We start from the raw sequence: 22,769 nt of genomic DNA, 5'->3' as shown, positions 1-22,769 counted from the left end.
TATACAATTATTAAGGATTATATTAAACTTCATATAATGTAAAGATGCGATAATATAAAATACTGAGCTAGGTCCATTTTAGAGGGCCTAAAATTCTATGCATCAGTGAGTGAACCGAAGTAGAAATGAAACTAAAGTCATCACAAAACGAGCCTTTTGATCAGCTCCAGAATGTGATGACACATAACATAAATAAAGATCTAATAATTGTTGGCGCTGCTCGCTTGGACGGTGATTTAACTTGTTTGAACATGTATAATGGCCGTGATGATTGCATAGTGACAAACCGGGCTATTACAAGGATAATTCTCCGGTCTGTCAACTCTAGATGTTGTATTGCATTGGACACTGCATTGCAAAGTGCTACACGGGCAGTGACGGAGCCCCAGGACTCAGTTCCTTGGAAGCCAAAAGAGAGAGAGAGACAGGAGTTGGGAAATTTTTCTTCCAAGTCTAATTCTAGCAGTGCAATACATTCATAAGCAATTAAAAACTCAGTGTTTGGATGCTTGTCTGCAACTCTTGCACTGGTAAAATAGACTGACAGTGTAATGTATATGCTGGAGTATCTGTGTAAAGGTTTTGCTAAGGAAAACTCAGCCTGTAGTACACAGTATACAACAGAATTGAATGCACGCATGTGCAGTAGCACTTTTAAGCAATCAAAAACAAGTAAAGACTATATTATAAATAAAGGACCTGAAGTCAGAGTACACCGGTGTATACTTTAGCTTATTCATTCTCATTTGACCCCCTGCTGAGGTAAAAAAAATATACACAAACAAAGCAGAGGGTCAACAATAAATACATCTATCACCCATGTCCAAACACAGATACAATCGCTTTAAAAATTCACATTTAATAAAAATGTCTTTAGAGTTAAACAATGTCGTTATCTTATATGCATTTGGTCTCAATCTAAAATATACAGCAGATATATTTAATGATTATAAATAAATAATGAAATAATGATACTAATATCCAAGGTTTCCCAAGCTACAGAGTATGTGATTAACATATGTAACATAATAAAATCTGCCCCACCTACACCTCGCCAAATAACACCAAACCTAAACTATGCAAATTATTTTCCAGCTGGAACTGTTGCTTAAATAATCCAGAATGTAAACAGATACATGGATACACTCATATCACTTTTAAAACATGCCAGGTTTCCAATTTTGCCTCAGGATATCAGATATCCTTATGTCAAGTGCTGCTTTTATGTACTTGCCATTTACCACTCCAGTCTGTCCCCATAAATAAGAAAGTCCTACATGATCAAATATTTGCTTTACCTTCACAGCCCAGTTTGATATCAAGTGGGCCGGACCAGAACACTCTGTTTTCCTGCAGTGTAAAGACGTTTAACTACACATTTAATCTCTGCTACATCTTAATGTGGTAAAAACAGAGTAGTGCATCCATTTTTGGACTCCTTCACATTTTTCAAAGTAGTCCCCTGGGCCAGATTGGAGTCTTTATTGAGCTTATTCTGGCCCTCAGGCCTTATGTGTGACACCTCTGATCTACACCAAGATCCAAGAAAGTCCTTGGTAAAACTAAAAACGCAGCTGCAGCAGTATTAAGGATGTACAAAAGCAGGTAAAGCACCACTAAATACAACCACAATGGCTGTCCGTCTGCAGTGATGCCACTGACAGTGCACTGCTTTCATCATCTACCTCTTAAAAACAGACGATTCAGAGCCGGCGGTATTCTTGTCTGTAGGAATTTTTGTGACAGCTTGCTCTCAAATTTGCTGAAGAGCACGAACAGAAGCCTAACGAACACCGGGCGCAGGCTAAATGCTTCAGCTTCAGCTCCAGTATGTTTCTTGTGAACATGACCAATACATAGCGCAGAGGTTGGAGCGTGATGATATGGACCTGGACGAGTGCAAAAGGGAGACAACATTTATAGGCGGCACAGACAATGCCTGAATGCTGGCTGACAAGATGACTTCCGTCTCCTAAAGCTTGGCAGAAGATGAATATTCCAGCATAAAAAGGATCCACAGAGCTCTGCCAGAATCACACAAGAGTTTCTAAAGAAGGAAAATGTAAAAAAAAATAAAACCCAAAAAACTATTACTTGACCAAGCATTTCACCTGCCTTTAGTCAAATAAAAAACCTTTGGGGTGTTTCAGAAAAAGGAAAGGTGAGGCAGCACATCCTCTCCATCAAAGACGAGCAGGAGGAAAAAAAAGAGTCTCAGAAGAATGGCAGAACATTTCTTCAGAAATTTGCACAATAGCAGCATCAAAAATAAAGGTGGACATAAGAAGTGTTGAAAAAAAACTGCTTCAGATCTGAGCTCCTTTTGTGGGCCGCGTCTTTTTACTGCAGTAAACCTCAAACGGTGGTTCTAATTTTCAATAAGAGCAATTACCCCGCCCTTCAAATTGGTGCAATTATTTTGAGGTGATAACATTTTCAATCTTTTGACATCTACGTGCTACCGCAGAGCGATGCACTCGCTCCTGTTGTATACTGCGCACTCTCTCTGTGCCGTCTCACCCACTCTCGCTGGCTAGGACACTATTTGAGTGGGAGAGAGGAACAAATCTTGCCTGCCGGGCTGCTACGGCTGCTGCTTCCTATGTAGACCCACCCAGTGTGTCACAGCTGAAACATTTGAGAGTGAGGGTGGCAATTACCGTAGGCGATGCGCTCTGACAGATGTAATACTGGCAGTCACACAGAGCTGCCAATTTTCCAAAGAATTAGCAGATGGAAGAAGGTACAGGCCACAGAGAGTACGCATCAGAGGCAGTTCAGCCTGGAAAGCCTGCACTTTTATAAAAAAGTCTTGTTTATAAAAAAATTAGATTTGAAATCAGCAGCAGCAGCAACAACTGCTTAGATGTTAGGTATAATAGAAGTAAACTGTAACCTAACTCAACTAACCAACGAGGCAAAGCGTTGAAAGCTAAACTGCGGCATAAACGTAGTTTCTAACGGACAAGATTAAAAATTCCATTGAGATAAAGTCGACCTGTTCCACTCTCAGGAGGCTGCAGCTGACAGACGTGTACATCAGCCGCCTCTTTATCTCCAGGATGACTGATCTGTGGGAGACATGAGGACATCCAGCTGCACCGAAATGTTAATAAGACAGTGTGCTAAGCGCTTTCCCCCTTTTTTCCCCTTAAAACCCACCTTCCAAAAAAACAGGAAGAAAAGTCTTTGATTGAAAAATATTCACAAAGCATTACAACAGAGAAAATACTCGACCATTGTGACATCCCTAATTGTTTCAGCACAAAAAGGAAAGCACTCTAAATAAGTACTTAAGAGATTTCTGTTTTTCTAAGAGGCTCAGAGGTTAGAGAAGCAGGCCAGTTTTTCATTGGGCCTTTTCAGAATAACTGCCTCTGTCTGCCTGGTAATTAGTGCTGTGTGTGTGTGTTTGTGTGGGCGAAGATTTAAAGTCCTTCTAACCTGGCATGTGTGTCTCTGAGGGCTTCTCTGTAAAAGAAATTATGACATCTCCATTAAATCGGCCGTATTTAGCAATTACTCTGCAATCTGACCGGTGAACCCTGAACACCGTGTACTGTGAGCCTGTAAGTGGATTGTGTGATTTGACCCCCTCTCTTCACTGGTATTATTCAGTAATATTTATGTCATTTATCTACACAGTGTGAGCCTGGACGAAACACAGGAGTGCCATGAGACAGACGTGTCCGCAGGAGCTATTTAAGTCGTGACCTTTCTCTTGCAGAGCAACCTGACATTTAGACCACTTGACAACATGGCAGTGGACCTTTGTGCAAACAAAACTCACAAGATGCTTGATATGGTATGTGCTGATTTCAGCCAAACAGAAAGAAATGTCTGCTGGCAAATAGTTTTTGGTTCAGAAGAATTTTTTTTTTTACAAAGTCACTTTTGTCTTGCTACAGTCATTCAATGGGAGAAACAGTTTGACAGGCCTTCTGTGTCTGGTAACTGTTAGACCAAGTTACAACCATAGTCTGTATATAAAAGATGGATGCACCTGTTGAACCTCTGCAAAAATCCCTTAAACCCAATTCTTTCTACTGGAGTAGACTCCTTTGGATGCACAAAGGAGTCTTTTTTTAGTACTTAGGGATGAGTTGATTCTTGTTCTGTAACTTACTGTAGGTAGTATTGTGATTTTCACTTAAATAGTTTATATGCTTTACTAAGTCTGAAAGGTGAAAAACAGGTTTTTAATGCAAAATGATGTTTAAACTGTTGCTTTTATGTAATACATCTATATAAACACAGTTTTTTCCTCCACTAACTTTCTATATTGTGTTTTTGTGTGCCCCCACTCCTTTGTTCTTGGTCTCCCTCTGTGACATACATTAAAATGCCACTTCAAGGAAGTTACCCGCATCTTTGAAATACAGTCTATTAATGACTCAGGGAAGGTTTCAGCAGTCACTTGTACCATTATCTCTTCACGTAATGATAGTAAGCCAGCAAGATGTGACAAACTGATTTGTCCTTAATGTCGACTTCATTTAAATCAAATTTTATCCTTAGAAACTCACTTGTATTGTGCCTGGAAATGCTCCTGGACAAAGCTGTGCTGGACTCTGGGCTGCTGTGACTGGGATGGATCAGGAGACGGCACTTCCTCAGCTCCAACAGGGCCCTGCGGCACAAAGGAGGCCACACATAAACACAGAAAGTCTATCCCATTCTCACATTTATTATATATATACTGCAAAAGTTGTTAGGCATTGTTAATGAGACAGCAAATGTGTACTTTAAAGGTAAATTGAGTAAAATATCACCAGTAGATGTCAGTAGATTGCAGACAACCACCCATCGAATTCTGTTGTTTTTTTTTTTTACCCCTTCCTAATTCAAGTGTATAATCTTAGCTATGGGGGATGATGTAGGACAAACAACCTCGGTTGCCATCCATCTGTAGTGAACTGTTATGTGTCCATATCTATCTACTCTGGAAGAAGCTGTAAAACCTTGTGAAAGTAATCTGAAGAGATAGTGAAGCTTAGTAGCAACAGCTAATGAAACTTTCTTTGAAGTGGATCCAACATTGTTGGATTTGGACGCTTAATAAATAAACTCTCATACGATGTGAGAGTGTAATCAACCTTTTTGAAGGAAAGTGTGATTTTTTTTCTGTTAGCTAACAACCAGCTGTTTTTTTTTTTTTAGCTAGCTTTGTGTCAGATGCCCGAAGACAGGATGGTTGCATGTCTTATTTTCTGAGTAACTGTAAAAATACCAGGAATAAATCAACATGTTTACGCACGTTTTTGTGTGCTAGAGCCCTGACTTCAGTTTAGGAGACAAGGCTTGAGGTAAGGAGGAAGTGGATGAGGTGGAAATGAAGGAGGAAACAGAGCAGCGTTAGAGGAAGAGAAAGAAAATATACTGTACATGTACAAATGTTAAACAGCCGATTAGGTGTTAATCGATGTCCATCTCGGTCACTGAACAAAGGCATTTGCACGTTTTTACTTTGCTTTTTAAAAAACCTTTAAAAGAGTGCTCCGTCCTAAATATAACCCCTTCAAGAAGCCTTTATTTTTATTTTATCAAATTCTTACAAATGGGAGGAAGCTGGCCTTGGATGGAGATAAAAGTAGAGAAGTTTAAAAAAAGGAGTGAGCAGCCAAAGAATTGCAAGGTCACACTAAATGTGTGGGATGAAACACGCTGGGAGGATCATAAGCAATGCTGACGACACAACTATGTGAACAATCTTCTGCATCAGTTTGCAGATGAATTCATGTTTTCCTAATTACAAACCATAAGCAATAAACGTTTGAATAATGTGCCTTTCACTTCATAATGCTGCCAAAATGTATAGATCTGTTTGGCTGTGTGCGTAAACCAAAGTTATGTGACGGGCTGAGAAGAACACAGTAGTGTTTGTTGTGCTTTAATGCCTAGTGCATCATATTTGATACACAGAAAGAGACTGCATCATCAGTGTAATCCCCCCCATGAAAAACCTCAATAAATGACAAAATACATTAGAAAAAAAGAAAATATGAAAATCGTTTTTTAAAATTTGTCAGCAGGTTTAATAAAAACTCAAGACACTGAATTTTCTGGCAGTTATTTGATGGTTTAGGCTTTAAAGGGGTTAATAATGACACACTTTAACTAAAATTTAAAAGTGCTGAACGTTATGACACGTAGTCACACAGTGATATTTCTGTGCTGTATTGACTCATTCACACCTTTTCAGGCAGGGGAAAATAAAAGCTGGAAAACATTCTTTAAGTGGTTCTGCTTTAAAAGGGCATAATGTGGCATACAGACCTGCTGCTAGCATTCCTCTGCTCACACGCTATCAGTCCCACAATAGCCTGGTGTAAAAAGTCAGGTACTTGAGACTGCATTAAGTCATCATATCATCTCGGTGCTTTTTACGCCGGGCTGGCAGAGCCAAATGGAAATGCACTCTCTGAGCCTTCTCTGTTGACCCACACTCTCGCTCTGTTTACTATTCCTCAAGTTTCTAGCTACTGGTCCCGTACTGGCTGCCGCTGTTCCCAGGCTGGCAGCTCGACCATGACGTCCCCTCACAAAGTTAAAAAAGGGGGTTTTGAATTTCTAAAGGGGAGAGGGAGGTGGAGGGTGTGTGCGTTTGTTTGTCTGTGAGGTGCACTCAGAGTAACGGAAGACTCCTTTGCAGTTTGCCAGCATTTCCAAATGCTGACTCTATTCTTCTGAAAGCATTTGAGCTCACAGAGACCCCAGCCTGAAACCTGACCACCCTGCTGCACTGTGCTTTAAGAGGAGCACAATGACAAACCTCTACCTCCTCTCTTTTCATGGAGTCGAGGAGCTTTCATATCTTCCTGTCACGGGAGGATTAACCAAAAGCGGAGGTTCAACACGGCTGATCTTCCAGTTACCGCTTTATGTACAACAAGCAGTGAGAGCTTGAGAGTGCAGCCTGTCGTGCATTTGCATTTTGAGCTGACATCAAGCGCAGCATTTTACTCCCTCTTTTTCTTCCACATGCTTGCTAATGGATTCCACTGCTATCTTTATGGAAAGATAAAAAGCAACACCGAGGCCACAGAGTTCAAACACAGTTGGTCTTATCACCTCTCTGGAAACCCATGCCCTGCCGTGTCAGTAGACTGCAAGGTGTTAGATGTGTGCTAACAGTAGCTGTTGACGGCGTGGACATTTAAACACAGTGAGGAAGTGGGGGCAGCTTATGTGCCTTCTGATATGGGGTTCTGAAGAGTTATCTAAATGATCGTGGTCAGATATCAGTTCCCACAGAGGAAGCTGCGTCTGCTGCTGGTTTAAGAAATTGTTTTACAGGTTGGGAAATGACCCCAGCAGAACAGGGGGGCCATCTCAAGGGATGGCATGCACAAGTCTGAAATTGAGATGCTATCTTTGAAATTGCTTGTCAGAAAAATGTGCCATCTTTCAACCTGATAAAACTGTAACTAAACAGACAGGCAACAGAGAGAGAAAAAAAATCCACCCAGCTATTTATAGAGCCACGAAGGAAAAGAGAGAAAAAAACCCGACATAAAATGTCACTACTTTTCTGACACTTACCTTTCAGTATTTGAAGCAAACACACACACAAATGTTCCCTACTCTTTACAAATATTTTCATTTTGCTTGTGTCTCATTACGACATTTGTGACAAGCAGAGGCTCATCCAAGGGGAAACTGTTTTACCAGTCCAGTTTAATTTTATTTTATTTACACAGCTGCTTTATATTGTAAGGTAAAGACTCAACAATAATACAGAGAAAACCCCAACAATCTGATGACCCGAGCACTTGGTGACAGTGGGAAGGAAAAACTCTCTTTTAACAGGAAGAAGACTGCAGCAGTGATAAGGAGTCAGGCTAGCAGCATTATGGCTTTCATTTGTACACGTACAGTAGAATTACTGCTTTAAAGTCTCTTTTGGGTTGGTTTTGTGTTTATACCTAAAAAAAAATCTAAGAAAGATTACTTGTGTATTCTCATTGGGACAGGTATATAGAACTGTAGCCTAAGGTTTATATAGCTATCAATTTAGAGTGTAATGTAAAATTAATGTAATGAATGGCATAACAAATTACTTTCTCCAGGGAGTATGTATGATAAAAAACTGCACTGCTTTTTTATGACAAGTTATGCGTAATGTGTAATACATTACTTTTTAGAGTAATGACCCCAAGACTGGGTCTAACCTCGTTGGAAAACTCAAAAGTAAAGTGTGGAACAATTCACACATTTAATGCTCAACTTGGTTGTGAACTGAGGACAGCTGTCTAATCTTCACCCTGCAGGAGGAGGGCACATCATCAGCACAGAAGGTACCTCTGCTAGTTAGCCAGCTAACAGCAACAGCTTTGTTAATGTCATGTCAAGGCAGACAGTGTGGAGTGGAAAGCAGTGGACCCAAATACAGATGAACGAAATGTGGAAACGTAACTGTATTATAACAAATGCCGTGCCTTTTATTGACGCCGAAAAACAGAAGATGAACCAAACATAAGAAACAGACAAATGAGAAACTAACCACAAAAACCTAAACTGGGGAAACTAAATACACAAAAACCAGGAACACTAGGAAACACACAAATACCTGAGACATGGGACGTTAGTGATGGATGATAAGCAGACAATCAGACGAAGACAAAGTGCTTAAATACACAGAGGAATAATGAGGGAATGAGACAGCAGGAGAGCATAGCTGGGAGTAATCACGTACAACAAGACCGTGAGGAAGCAAAGCTGAAAACACTAACATAGCACATGAGACCGTCAAAGTAAAACAGGAAACATGAGACAGGCACAGAGACACGGACTTGACACTGAAACGATGAGAAGCATAGACATGAAAGCATAACTTGATTAAACGTGACAGAAGGAACACAGGGGAGACAGAAACCTAAAGACTAGAAATCACCATAAATACTAAGGAATAACTAAAAGAGCCAGAAATACAACACACTGAGAAACCACTAAATCACAGCGCACTGGGTCACCAGACCCCGGACATGTCAGGCATTAATGTTCCACCATTAACATTACTGTTAGTATTAACTGTGGTCTTCAATAGAGAAAATATGTGTAGCTATAGTTTCTTTTTATTTGAAACAACATTGCTAAGAATTGAAGTCAGATTGAAGTCATTTCAATCTGGGCTACCTTTTAACAGCAGGTTCCCTCGTGGGGCTAGTGCTGACCTATCACTGGTGGCAGTGCTTCTAACGTTACTGCATCCCTGTGGCTGTTAGGCTGCTGTTACACACTGGGTCTTCATAGTTTTACATGGTAACACAAGAAGGGTGGTATCACCCCACCCTTCTTGTTGCAACTGACCAGTCATATATCTGTGATATTGTAGCCTTGTAACTGTGTGGACAAATACAATAACATGGCTTGTCCCTAAGTAGAAGTAGGATGAAAAAAACACAGGGTCATGGTGGATATGTGGGCCACACATGAGACTTTCACCCAGAAGAATGGAGCTTGTGTCCTGCGTCAAACTTGAGGTCAATGATAGTTGTTTTGTTTTTTCAGTTTGACTCAGTATAGCCACCAAAACTACCTGAATAGATTTTGAAAATAAAATCCTGGATGAAAATTTTCTTCTGTTTCTTTGATGTCTTGGGAATGAGAATGTGTTGGGAACACAATGTAGCGCGTTTTCAATCCAGATCTGTTTGAACTGGTGAATTCTGATGCATTTTCATTGTGAAGACTGTTAATTTAGCTGGACCAAAGGGAAAAGGAGAGTCTCAGAGTGCATATGGACTTTGTTATGGATACTTTAAAGTAAATTCTTTTGATTTTGGCACACTAATCCAGTATTAAATTAATCTGGTAAGGGGAACTCCAAAGAACTGGCCCCTCTGACTTATAGAGTCAGTCAGAAGAAGAACACTGCCAAGAACAAACTAAGTTGCTAAACAGAGAAAAGACCCCAAAATGAAATCGAAATAAAAACCAAGGCCAGTCATATCTACAAAAGCAACACTGGGAAATGTAAACACAAAAATGTGCAGCTGCCAATATCCGAGATATGTAAAGCCTGAGAATTGTCTACCTCTGCTTAATTCAATAAGCCTCAATGCCAGGAGAGGGGCATGTGCCAGTGCCTGAGGAGCAAGGAGTAAATTAAAACTCAAATCCCTCACCCTGGCACCTTGGAGTGCTGTAATTGATTTCTGGGATTTAGATAAATGACAAACATACGGCACGCAACTGAGTGGTGGGCTGGAGGCCGGCCGCCAGCTCAGCACTGTCAGAGTTCACGAAGTGTGATTTTTTTAAGTCGGCTGAAAGAAGAACAGAGAGTGAGGCCACAATGATTGAGAGCGAGTCGTGATAAGCAAATTGTTGTGCGGTTGGCTGCTCAGCATCAGACAGCCGCCTGGAAAGAGTCAATTTCTAGAAAAATCCGAGAACGCTAGCTGATTTAAAAGCAGAGGTCAGGTTTCTTGGTAGTTACTCATGCTGGAAACAAAAATATGTCATTGCCTTAGTGTAAGTACATTACTGACTAGGATTGTGATGGTGTATTAAATGGATTCCAATCGTTTGGTTTGGTAAATAAAAAAAACATCTTATTTTGCTATGCCCTTTAAGCCAAACATTTACAACATGCTGACAGCGCTGGCCGATTCATGTCTGAGTGACACGACAGGCACAAGTGATGTTCACTATGTCTAAGTGATGATATAAAAGTCATGTTTCATGTTACTGCAAAGCTTTAAAAGCTGCAGCTGCAGCCACCCTGCATCCAGCATGGCAGAAGCTGAGCAGACACCCTGCCAATTTTAAGAAATGTGTATAATGTGTTAACTCACACTACATACTGAGTTTATGCTATGCTCATGGTCTGAATTTGCAACATCACAGTGCAGAGCTCATATTCAGCAGAAATACCAAGGCCTTCTGCCTTCTTATTGTTTTCTGTGCAATAATAATATACCTGTGATACAAAGGGTCATACCAAAAGAAGAACTTTATGTAATGTTACACCACTTGTAGAAGCTGCTTTTGGAAGTTTGCCTATAGTGTTTTAGGCACCCTTGGCAAAAGCACTACATTTACTCACAATACGTTTCAGCAGTGTGGATGTAGACACCGATGACTAGCGCACTACCACATCTCTGTTAAAGACTGTTGACTGCTGGACATCTGTACTTCAGCACGAAAGCCTGAAATCACACAGATTAACAGTGCACTCTCATCCCATTGGAGAGGCTTTCAATAATTCACCCCCCAAAAAAGCGTTGCTGGGAGTGATTCATCTGTGAGTGGATCCACTGTAAAAGAACTCAGGCGCTTTTACTCCACTGTGGCGAAAACCCAGGAAATGTGGCACCCCTCCCATCCTAACAGACCACCCATCTCATCCTGATGGGGGGAGATGATCGTATAGGAGGGGGTGAGTGTTCTTAGTAATGGCCCTGATGTGAATAATTTAAACAAACCCTGGAAATGCACAGGAACGGACACTGGAGAAAGCACTATGAGGAAGTGATTGAGAACAAGCCACAACAGCACCTAAATCCCCATGGCGATCGTAACAGAGAGGGTCAGAAAAGGATAGACAGCGATATAGGGCAGCTGTAAAGACACACATATGCATGCATTTATTGATATAAGTAGTGAGTCAGTAGTGTACTCAGCTGACAAAAAGACTGTTGATAAATAATGGACGGTCTCTTTCAACACCACCTGCTGTTGCACGGTTATCTCTCTATAAATAGTCTCAATAACTGATTCTGGGAGCTTTTCTCTCTGGCCCTTTTGGCCCATTACATCCTCCCCAGGCGATCGCTCGTTGTGGGGTACATTCATATTTATTTGCTCAGCGTCCAGACATAAGGGCTTGGACTCTAAGTGACCTCATGGTTGTAACTGAATGACGGCTATGTGCTGCACATCTTAACAGTATAATGGCTTCAGTCTGCTCTAGTTTTGACTGACTTTGATCTTCCACAGTTTCCACAAATCAGAAATGATCAAGACAGCCTGTGCTGCTAGGCAACAGCCACGGAAACATGTACACTGCTTTAAAAAAAGTTAAAGAAAAACTTTGAAAACATCAGATCTCAATGGGGAAAAATTAAGCTGGATATCTATAAGGACTGGGTAAGGTGTAAGAAACAAAAGGATGCCACATTGTTTGATGGAAATGAAAATTATCAACTTCACAAGGCTGAATTCAAAGGCAACTCGAAAATCAAAGTGCAAAAAATAATGGAGCAGGCTAGTCCAGTCTAACAGTGGGTCTAAGGATGTTATCCTGATACCTAATGGCACCTGTCTGCATCTTTTTCTTTCTCCCGCTCTCTCTCATCTATCTTGTCAATGACCCTCACCAACCTGTCCTCCCATCTGCCATCTGTTTGTGTAGCAGCTTAGTCTACCACTGCCTCATGAAAACCTTGGAGCTCAGTTGCAATAAGATGCTCATCCTTGAAACACCTTTTTGGATTTCAGTTACTACCATCTTCACCACTTCTTCAATCATGTGCTGTTAGAGATTTGCTTCTATGCTTCTGAAATAATCAAGTAATCAATTGGCTTTGTTTTGCATCTTATATGTTGTCATGGCAATGACATCACTTTATGGATGGATAAATTGATCAGTAGATAAAATAAAGCATTTGATAGCTGCTCTGGTCTGTGAGACTGAGAGACACAGATTTATAGATGAACATTTCCTTTTTTTCCCAGCTAAGGTGGGCTTGCGTCACCGTGCATCAGGAGGACAAACCTCTCTACTACTTGAGCTGGAGCCACAACAATAGGCGTTCGCCCGACATGAGGCCAAGTTGTCAACTCTTTGCACTGAGGGGGAGGGGTTTCACATTACACTAACCAGTCACTGAACATCAACGTCCCCCTGCTTTACAGCCATGGTGCTGCAGTGCTAATCAATAGCATTCCCACAGCATTCACTGGACTGATTACTTTTCAGCAGAGAAAGCGCTGTTTCCTCTCACAATGCCACATGAATTACTCAACAGAGCAGTGTGTGCTGATTCAAAGTTCTGGACCAAGGCAGAATAGACAGATGACATGGATTCTAATATTTCTTCTTGTGTTGTGCTGTCAATGGGTTTTGCAATTTTCTTCACATTCAGATCATCCTATCATTTTCCTGAGCTATCACCAATAACAGATCCACTGCTCCCACTCGCCACACAAACAGTGCAGAGTGGGAGCATGAACCTGTGTGAGATATGGACATGTGACACACTCTCCAGATGCTTCATTACATACACCTTGCTAGCACTTGGTTGCGCCCCCTGACACCTTCAGAGGTGCCCTAATTCTTCATGGCATAGATTCAACAAGGTGATGGAAACATTCCTCAGAGATTTTGGTTCATATTGACCTGACTTGTTGACTTGTTGGCTGAGAATTTCCCAAAGGTGCCCTATTGGAGTGAGATCAGGTGACTGTGGAGGCCATTTGAGTTTGAACTCATCGTCGTGTTCAGGAAGCAGGTTTGAGACGATTACTTTGTGACATTATCATTATTATCATTATCTTTAATCCAAATTCTGACCCTACCATCTGAATGTTGCAACAGAAATCAAGCCTGTGTGAACAGCTTCTTGTTGCTAGCTGACTGGAATAACACCCGTCATGGTCTTCCGCTGCTGTAGGCAGCATGTCTGATGGTTCAGGATTTGGCTTGTTGTGTGTTCAGAGATTCGTCCAATTGTTACGCATACCACAGCTGTAATGCGGGATTATTTGAGCTACTGTTGCTTTTTAATCAGCTCAAAGCACTCTGACCATTCTCTGACCTCATCAAAAAGGTATTTTCAACCAGAGAACTGCCGCTCAATGGATACTTCAAAGTTCAAAGTTAAGTTTTGAATTTACTTTAAAGGCAATTCACTTGCTGGGCCCATGTCCGGATTGTAGGTTTAACAGCATTTTAGTAGGTAAAGGTGATTGGCTTGGACATGAATTGAGCTGCAGTTTGGAGAAGGCCTCGAAGGGGACTGGCAGCATCCCCCAGGCAGATCCTCATGTACTAAATAGGCACATCATCCGACGTGCAAACAGCATAGTGAAAGGCACTTTCCACCCCTCACATGCATTGTTCTCCCTCTTCCCATCTGGCAGTAGTAGTATAGTCTTGTATAATATAGTACTGTATAGTTAGTAATTAGTACCTTTTTATCCCTTAATTTTACCGAAATTTAGCATGTTATTTATTTGTAATTTCTAGTTTTATATCTCTTGGAGATATATCTTTTATATACACCATGAGGGGCTTGGGGTGAAACAGCCTTGTTGTAAGCTGTATGCTCTGTATACTGTTGTATTGACAATAAAGCTCTTGAATCTTGAGAAGTGAAGAAGTAAAAGAAAAAGGGCAGAGAGGATAGGGCACGTAAATGATAATGAACAGCTTGTAGAACTGGGGTAACCTATGTAGATGAGAACCGGAAGGAGCATGTTTGCAGGCGTGGTCACGCTCCTGAAATTCTCCAGAAAAACCAAAACAATGAACTACGTGTGAATTAAACTAGCAAATACGTGATATTCTTTCTGATTTTGAAAGACATTATGTAAAATTATGTAAAAGCCACTGTGAGGGAGCTTTGTGTACTTGCTCTGCTAGTCTAAGAACATCATGACAGCAGAACACAGACCTATAAATGGATTTCATCATCATCATCATCATCATGATTATCATCATCACCAGATGGTAGAGAACGGGCTTTCAGCAAAAGAAATGAAAGCGACAGAAGGAAAAAATGATGCATCAGACAGACACGGTGACACGAGAACAAGCCAAGATGCAAAGCTGGTCAGAAAGCAGGCTATAATCATGTGGCCTAAAAGGTCTTGGTGTGGTGTAAACACAGTGTCTGAGTGACAGGTGCAGCATATCCACTAACCACGCTGTGAAAGACTAGGTAGTGTTTCTATCTTTCTGTTTGTTTTGCTTTGTGTTTTTAACCATTCAGTGTCATACGAATGAGTCATATTTTTAAAGCAGGTCATGAGCTGACTGTTATGCGTAACACTGAATAGGACATCAGTTTTGACAAAACAGCCCTTGCCCCAATAATTTGACCTCGGCGTGAGTCACAAAAACGAAAGACACTGACTAAGGGCTGCAAAAAGTAGAGCTTGATTAAATAAAAAGTGATAAACGATGAATCCTGGTTTCTCTCCATTTTTTTATCTACTTGTTTTTAGCTTTGTATTTGTGAGCTGAGCACTTTTTCTTCTCAGCAGTTGGTCACCTGTAAAAGGAATATCCCACACTTTAGTATCTGCTGCTGCATTTCTCTGTCTGACTTTAAAGGCCCTGCTGGAATTATACTTCTTGTTTTTAACCAGGTAATGAACCGAAAGATCTTTGTACCAGTGCCTTAAGACACTCACAGGCATAGTGTGTGTTTGAGTGACTGTCTGCATTAAGAGTGAACTTGATCAAGACCGATCCTGTGCACAGGAGCTAACGCTGATCCAACACACACTTTGAAATTATTTAGTTAGTTTATTTTCTTGCAGAGAGAAAGAAAACTGATGAATAGTATGTTCAGTAAAATGAAGGTAAAAATTACTGTACACCAGTGGATGTAATGTAATGTACGTTCATGTCACTGGAAAAAAAGTGATTCATGTCTCTTTGAAGGTATCTCAAACAATGTCATGGTCTCTGTGTCTCCTTGGTGGACCTAGGTTTCAGGCTACATGTTGATTTTAGTTTGTGTCTCTCTCCCCCTCCCTCTCCTCTCTCTCACCTGTCTGCCTCTCTCACCAGCTCAGCTGGGCTCCCGCCCTTGGCCCACGCACCTGCTGTGAATTTACCTGATTACCTGGACTCCTGGGCTATTTAAGCTGAGGGCTCAGAAGGCTTCTTTGCTGGATCGTTGAGTTACTCTTGTCAGTACAGCCACGATAAACCCTGTTTCTCGTGTGATTACTCTGTTTATGCTAACTGCAGTTCTCTTGTGCTTAGGGCCTCGGACTCGTCTGGTACCCCCGATCTGTTTCCCTGGTGTGGAGTGGAGTGAGAGTGAGTGTGCTGAAAACAAATACAAGAGGAGCGAATGAGCGGAGTGTGTTTTGGACCGTTGCAAATCCTTGCCCTGTACACTGTATATACTTTCACGTGGTGTTAATGAACATTTACAATGAAGTGATGCGGAAACATGAAAAGTGTAATGTTTCCAGAAGTTCCCTCCCTGTACTCTGAGAAAACACAATCATGTTGCCACCATTTAGCCTGAAGAACTTGGCGTGGTTGTGATATATTTGATTAGGTTTAAAACATGACAAAGAGAAAATCTCAGGAGTCAAAAGTGGTTACACCCTTTATAAGGATGCTTAAAGCAAATGTAACGACTGAAAATACAGATAAAGTCGGTCCACTGATAAGGCCCCCGCTACTGTTTAAGAATAAACCTGCAGTTAAAGCTGGATGATATAACAGATCTCAATTTTGTTCATGTGGAGCGAGTTACAGAAAAAGGCTTATCCACATTTGGTAAACTGGGTTTACTTGATAATGTCAATAATTTTAGAAGATATTAAAAAATCCCAGAAAATATAACATAGCGTTATTCATCCGAATATGAGCAACAAACATGTCACAGTTACTTTTGTTTAAGTGGAGAAGATAGGTACGTCAAGTCTTTTCTAAAGAGTTTATGGTGTCAATCACCAGTTTCAAGTCTTATTGACTACAGCTGTCATGATCCTGGGCCATGTTGGCCCAGCATTCTTAGTTTCATGTATTTTTGTATTTTGTTCCTTATGTGACTTCCCCTTGTGACTTTTACCCCCTGTGTGCCCCTCTGTGTATCTGTGAGCCCTCGTTTCCCCTCTTGTTTTATTCCCTGTTTTCCCCAGCCCGTTATGTCTGTGCTCTCCCCGTGCTCCCTCTCTCCTCCTGTCTGCGCCTCTGTGTACTTCCTGTTTTACTTTGACAGTCTCCCGTCAGTATGCGTCATGTTGTGTTGCTCCTGCCCTGTCTCGTTACGATTATCTGTGTCAGCTGTGTTCCCCGTGTGCTCCCACCTCCCTCGTTAAACCTCTGTGTATTTATGTTCGCGTCTCCCTCTGTTCAGTGTTGCATTCTCCCTCATTCATGGCCGTGTGTTTCTCTGTGTGCTAGTGTATTGCTTCCCAGTGTAGTTTCTTATCAGTTTGTTTCGCCGTTTCCCTCCAGCAATAAAGCTGTGTTTTGAGTTCATTCCTGCCTCTGTGAGCTTGCGTTTGGGTCCACTTCCTGCCTGCTACACAGCCGAATCATGAAAACAACATGTTTCATTTGTTCATTTCGTTTGCTTCACCTCTTCTCACAGCTGTAAATTACTGTCCCATTTAGAGTCCAAAAGGCCAAATGGGTCAAGGATATGGTGCGACTGATGAGTCTCTATCATATGAGCATGCAGTTTAAGTCAGTTTCTCTTAAGGATGGGCCCCACTAACCAACAGATGATGTCACAGTCTCTGGATCCATCTTTTGTTTACAGTCTATAGCATGAACCCAATGGAGCCAATCGTCACTCACTCTGCCTCACAGCTTTGTTCCTCTCTAAAATAGGAAATGGGCATAAAACAGACAGATGTTAAATCTTAAAACATACAAACAAAACCTCTGGGTGAAAAGGGTTCTTAAGATGAATTCTTCCAACTTTAAGTCGGAGAAGCTGAGAGATAAATTAATTCTAATGAAGGAAGGTCGACCTCCTGAGCTGATGAGGTTTATTATTACCCTCCTGCTTCTGCGGCTGCTGCTGATGATTGTGGTGACACAGATGAGGATAAATGACATGCGCATCAACAGAGCTACACAGGAGACTCTGGTACCCGTTTCATGGCCTTCAAAAACAGCATATACTGTGTTATAAAACAAGTAATGGAGCTTAACTCAATCACATTTTTATTTCTGGATCGACGTTCTTTCTCCAGCGTGGCATATCTTGGTGAGGCTGGATTGATAATTACTGCTTTCCATTCATCTTTACAGGCAGCTTCAATTTAAATCAAGATAACACATTAAAAGTGGACCTGGCGTGACAGGCACACCTCCCTCCTTAAATTATTTCTATCAACAACTGTTTAAATCATTTCACTCAGCCTCTTTCAGGCAATTGAATTGACACACTCGCTGGAAAACCTCCACTCAGCAAATCTGAATCATTTAAATTGTTGGGGCCGGTGCTGTACGCCAATCAGACCCAGCAGGGTTGTGAATAATGTGTGTGCAAGTCAATCTCTTTATATTAAATAAAGAATCAGTGTGGTCATTTAACTAGATTTCTCTTCAGGTAAGAGGCGCTTCACTCGTGGCTCGTGTTTGTAGACCAATCTGTTAGAGTTCAAACAATGACTTTTAAAGCTTTAAATATTTTAGTTTGAATGTAATTAAACCCATCTAACCCCTCCGAGAACTCACAATGACACAAAAGCAAACCCTAACCATGTTTCCTTTCATTTCAAAGCTCTCCACAACCTAATGAGAAAATGTCTTTCTGGGTTGGGCTGCATAGCATGAGAGCAGCTTTTATAGCAATGCCCTTAAACTGTTATTCAAACCACCAGTGATACATTGTTTGGTCTGGAGATGTCAGACAGTTAGAGTTTAGCTGTGTGTCTGCTGCAGTGAGCAAGCTCATGCCTACAAAAGTGTCTCTTTTTGCAAGAATCCAGCCTCTAAGACTGACAGACTGACTACAGCTAGATCAGCTCCTGTGCTGCTTCAGATATCAGTCCCTTATTGTGCTATTCCTTCCTATGACATGCTCAGAACTTAGCTAAACATTGTGGTTTCGGATATACATCATTGTTTTTGAATCATACTGACAGCTACAGTGCAACACAAGGGTTCAAAGATAAGGCCTGGGGGCCAGAATCAGCCCAGTGAGGACTCCACGCCAGGTTCCTACTGATAAATAGCCCCATTGTAATTCATGCTAGACCAAAGTAATTAAATAACAGATAAACAATTAAATGACAGTCCATTTTTTAAAAACAAGGACATTTTCTATGACTTAACAAAAATGAAAGTCAAAAACTATCATAACTTTTTCTGCAATTTTACATCATGTTGTTTCATTGGTCCAGCCCACGTAGAAATGTGGATTATTAAACATTTTTTGTGTGTCTTTTTTAGATCAATATATCATTGAGTGGAAAGTGTTATGAGCAAAGATTTCTTAGATTTCATACTACATTAGACTGGCAATATACTGGAGTTGAGTGTGTTGTAGTGGTAGAGTTGGAGCAGCAAGGAAAAATGTATTTATTTTGCTCCTTAGCAGTTTAGAGCCACTCATGTATCACTGGCATTACGCTGCAGTGCCGCAGCATGCTTATGCATAGAGCCTGGTCAGTTGGTAAAATGGCCTGCATTTGTATAGTGCTTTTCTAGTCCCTAAGGACCCCAAAGCGCTTCACACTACATTCTAGAGTGAGTTCTAAGTGTATGGCTTCTTTAGCGAGTCATAAATGCACAACAGCTTTAGTACAGACTGCAACATTTAAACCTTTACATGCGCATTAGTTGGGTATGGGGTTGGTGGGGTTCCAAGTTGGAAGTCTGATTTAAGGGGGAGTTCTGACTTGGATCTTGGACATGGAGTGCACCATAAGCCAATCAACACTGATGTGGGTCAAAGATGAGTGAGGAGCTCAGACACTTAGTGGTCATATTTGCACCCTAACCTCCAAGCTGCTCTTCCAGCTGGGTAGCTCTGAACCACAGGAAACCATTTCTGCTTGGCAGGACAGACAGTATCAAAGGCTGAGCACAGAGGAAACGCATACACACACGCACCCACAGCACAAAACACACGGGATGCCCAACAAACCCATTCACATCCCAACCCTACCAGAGTGGCGAGCGGCACCGACCGCACACAGGCAACTACTTAGCTGTGGGTTTAACTGTGCAGTGCTATAGTAATTGAAAACAACCCAAGTTTGAAACTTGGGCCCACTTCTCGGCTCCTGGCTGGATGTGTCTAATTTCAGTTCACGAGCACTGAGGACGAAAAGCTGAACTACTGGGAATGCACTGAAAAATCAGCCGAGTATCAGACTTGTTGACTGATTATGGCCCAGAAAACACTGTTCTAGATTCTGCTTAAAACAGATCATTTATTCTGTCATGACTAGATGAGCCTGTTTTTTTAAGCTCTCTTCAGAATCTCCTGTTTTTGTGTTTGCAGCTTTAAATTCACCTGGCTGCCATTGGCCACACACCCCTTTTAGATCAGGGTAATGCCTTTTCCTAGGAGCGATTATTATAGTTGACCAGTATAGCAAGGAAAAAAAACACAGGAGGGTTTGATTCAAAACTGGAAAAGGCATCTTAGAGTTAGCGACAGCAGAAGCGGCTCTAGTGAGTAAATAAAAATAAAGAAAAGCGCAGCTGCTGGTTTGGAATTGAAGAGCAGATCTGCTCCAGTTCATGTTGATTCAGACATAAGCTTCCTGATCTATGAAGAAAGGAAAGAAACAGTCACTTCTCAGATTTTGTGGGTCTATAGACACAAATGAGTCACGCAAATTGGAAGCTGCTGAATATGTCCGACCACTGGCTGAAAATTACTGTAACACAAGGGAGGTGGAGCACTGCAATTTTAGGTGACGCTATGACTTTGTGCGTCTATTTACTGTTTGTGCTCTATAACACTGCCATTACTGATTAAGACTCAGGTGTATTAAATATATTGTTTTAATAAATGCTAGAAATGTTAGAAAATGGTGTCGGCAACATGTAAAATCTGAATTTGATGCCAACCTCACGATTCGACAAAGTTGGTACAGGAGAAGGTTTACCACTGCATTGCATCACCTCTTCTTTTAAAAACTGAGGGAACCAGTTGCTGTCATTTTGAAAAGCAAATGTTTACTCAGTTCTTGCTCAATATTGGATTTCAGTTGTTACATAATACGTCAAATTATAGGCATTTGATAGTTTTGCACTGCAGCCAGCTACTTCAGAACCTGAACTGTTATGCATGTTGTTGTACATAACTCACTTTTTCAGAAAAAGGAATGTTTATACACTGGTCAGGCATCACATTCTGACCACTGACAGGTGACGTGAATAATTTTCTCTTCATCATGGCACCTGTTACTAGGTGGGATATATGAGGTAGCAAGTGAACATTGTGTCCTCAATGTTGGCGTGTTAGAAGAAAGAAAATTGGGCAAGCTTAAGGAAGTTAAATGAGTCTGACAAGCGCTAAACTGTGGAGTGGTCAGTGATGAACCAGCAACAGGACAATGGGCGGTCAAGGCTCACTAATGCACGTGGCGAGCGAAGGCTGGCACCTGCATTATGATCAAACAGATGAGCTACTGTAGCTCAAATTTCTGAAAAAGTTCATTCTGTTTCTGATAGAAAGGTGTCAGAATACAAAGTGTATCACAGTTTGATGTGCATGGGGTGCATAGGTGCAGGACTATCCACGACTGAAAGCACCAACAATGAAGGTGGGCTGGTTTGATGAATAACAGTTTTCTTTTAATGTCACAAGGCTGTGTGTCATTTACCTGAAGAACACCTGGCACCAGGGTGCATTATGGGACTAAGGCAAGCTGCTGAAGGCAGTGTGATGGTTTGGGCGATGTTCTACATGCAAACCTTGGGTCCTGTCTTCCACGAGGATGTTACTTTGACACGCACGACCTACCTAAGCATTGTTACGGATCATATACACCCCATCATGGAAACGGTGCTCCCTGATGGCTGTTGCCACTTTCAGCAAGATAATGCACAAAACAAGGAACACAACAACAAGTTTGAGGTGTTGACTCGGCCTCCAAATTCTCCAGATCTCAATCCAATCGAGCATCTGTGGGATGTGCTGGACAAACAAGTCCAATCCATGGAGGCTCCACCTCACAACTTACAGGACTTAAAGGATCTGTTGCTAACCTCTTAGTGCCAGATACCACAGCACAGGGTCACGGGTCGAGTGGAGTCCATGACGTGACAGGTCACAGCTATTTTGGCAGCAAAAAAGGGAGCAACACAACATTAGGCCGGTGGTCATAATGAAATGCCTGATCGGTGTACATTGGTGGAACAGTGATGTGATGGATAGCATTGTTACCTCGTAGGAGGGTACTGGGTTTATATAGAACATTGGGTCTTTTCTGTGTGGGTTCTCTTCAGGTACTCTGGTTTCCGCTCACAGTCCAAATACATGCTTTTTAATTGGTGGGTGACTCTAAACTGGCTGCAGGTATAAATTGCCCTGCCTCTCACCTATGACAGCTGGGTTAGGCACAAGACACCTTGGCCCATGACCCTGAACTGGATAAGCAGAGGAAAATAAATGGGTAGATAGCTTTGCACATTCACTTTGTATTTATTTTCCTGATAATGACAATTCAGTCTTGGTTCCGTTCGGTCAGGCCTCATTTAACTGTTTATGCAGACATTTTTTTTGTCTTGTAGAATTGAAGCAATTTCTCACTTCGTATCCACTGGCTGTCACCGTTCTTTGCCACACTGTTGCAAAGAACTCAGCCTCACCTCACAGGCTGCACAACAAGCGTTTCTTTCTTCCTTCTACTTACAAAGAGACACATTCATGGAGAGAGAGCAAGAGAGAGACAGAGACAGAGAGAGAGAGAGGGAGAGAGAGGTAGGGAGGGAGGGAAGTTCACACTTGCACTGTGTTTCCTAAGAGATAAATGATCAACAAACTAAGAGTGAAAGTGTGTGCCTGAGTCAAAGCCATGGAAAGTCAACAGTGAATGTTAGTATGTGCATAGTTCAACTCTGATTGTGTGCGTGGGGAGGATGTCACCTATGATTA

General features: G+C 41.5%; 1 protein-coding gene across 2 annotated transcripts in view; it reads right to left on the bottom strand.

Annotated features, from left to right (window-relative positions):
• Positions 1-22,769, bottom strand: part of usp43b (ubiquitin specific peptidase 43b) — a 90,625-nt gene that overhangs the window by 52,515 nt on the left and 15,341 nt on the right. For both annotated transcript variants that reach the window (XM_076882967.1, XM_012922361.4), the window contains one exon: positions 4,527-4,630. In XM_076882967.1, the coding sequence (XP_076739082.1) occupies positions 4,527-4,630 (104 nt within the window). The remainder of the gene's footprint in view (positions 1-4,526; positions 4,631-22,769) is intronic.

The sequence above is a fragment of the Maylandia zebra genome, linkage group LG4, assembly GCF_041146795.1.
Source record: "Maylandia zebra isolate NMK-2024a linkage group LG4, Mzebra_GT3a, whole genome shotgun sequence".
Taxonomy (NCBI): Eukaryota; Metazoa; Chordata; class Actinopteri; order Cichliformes; family Cichlidae; genus Maylandia; species Maylandia zebra.
Note: the sequence above shows the minus strand (reverse complement) of the source record. Positions and strands in the feature narration are given on the sequence as shown.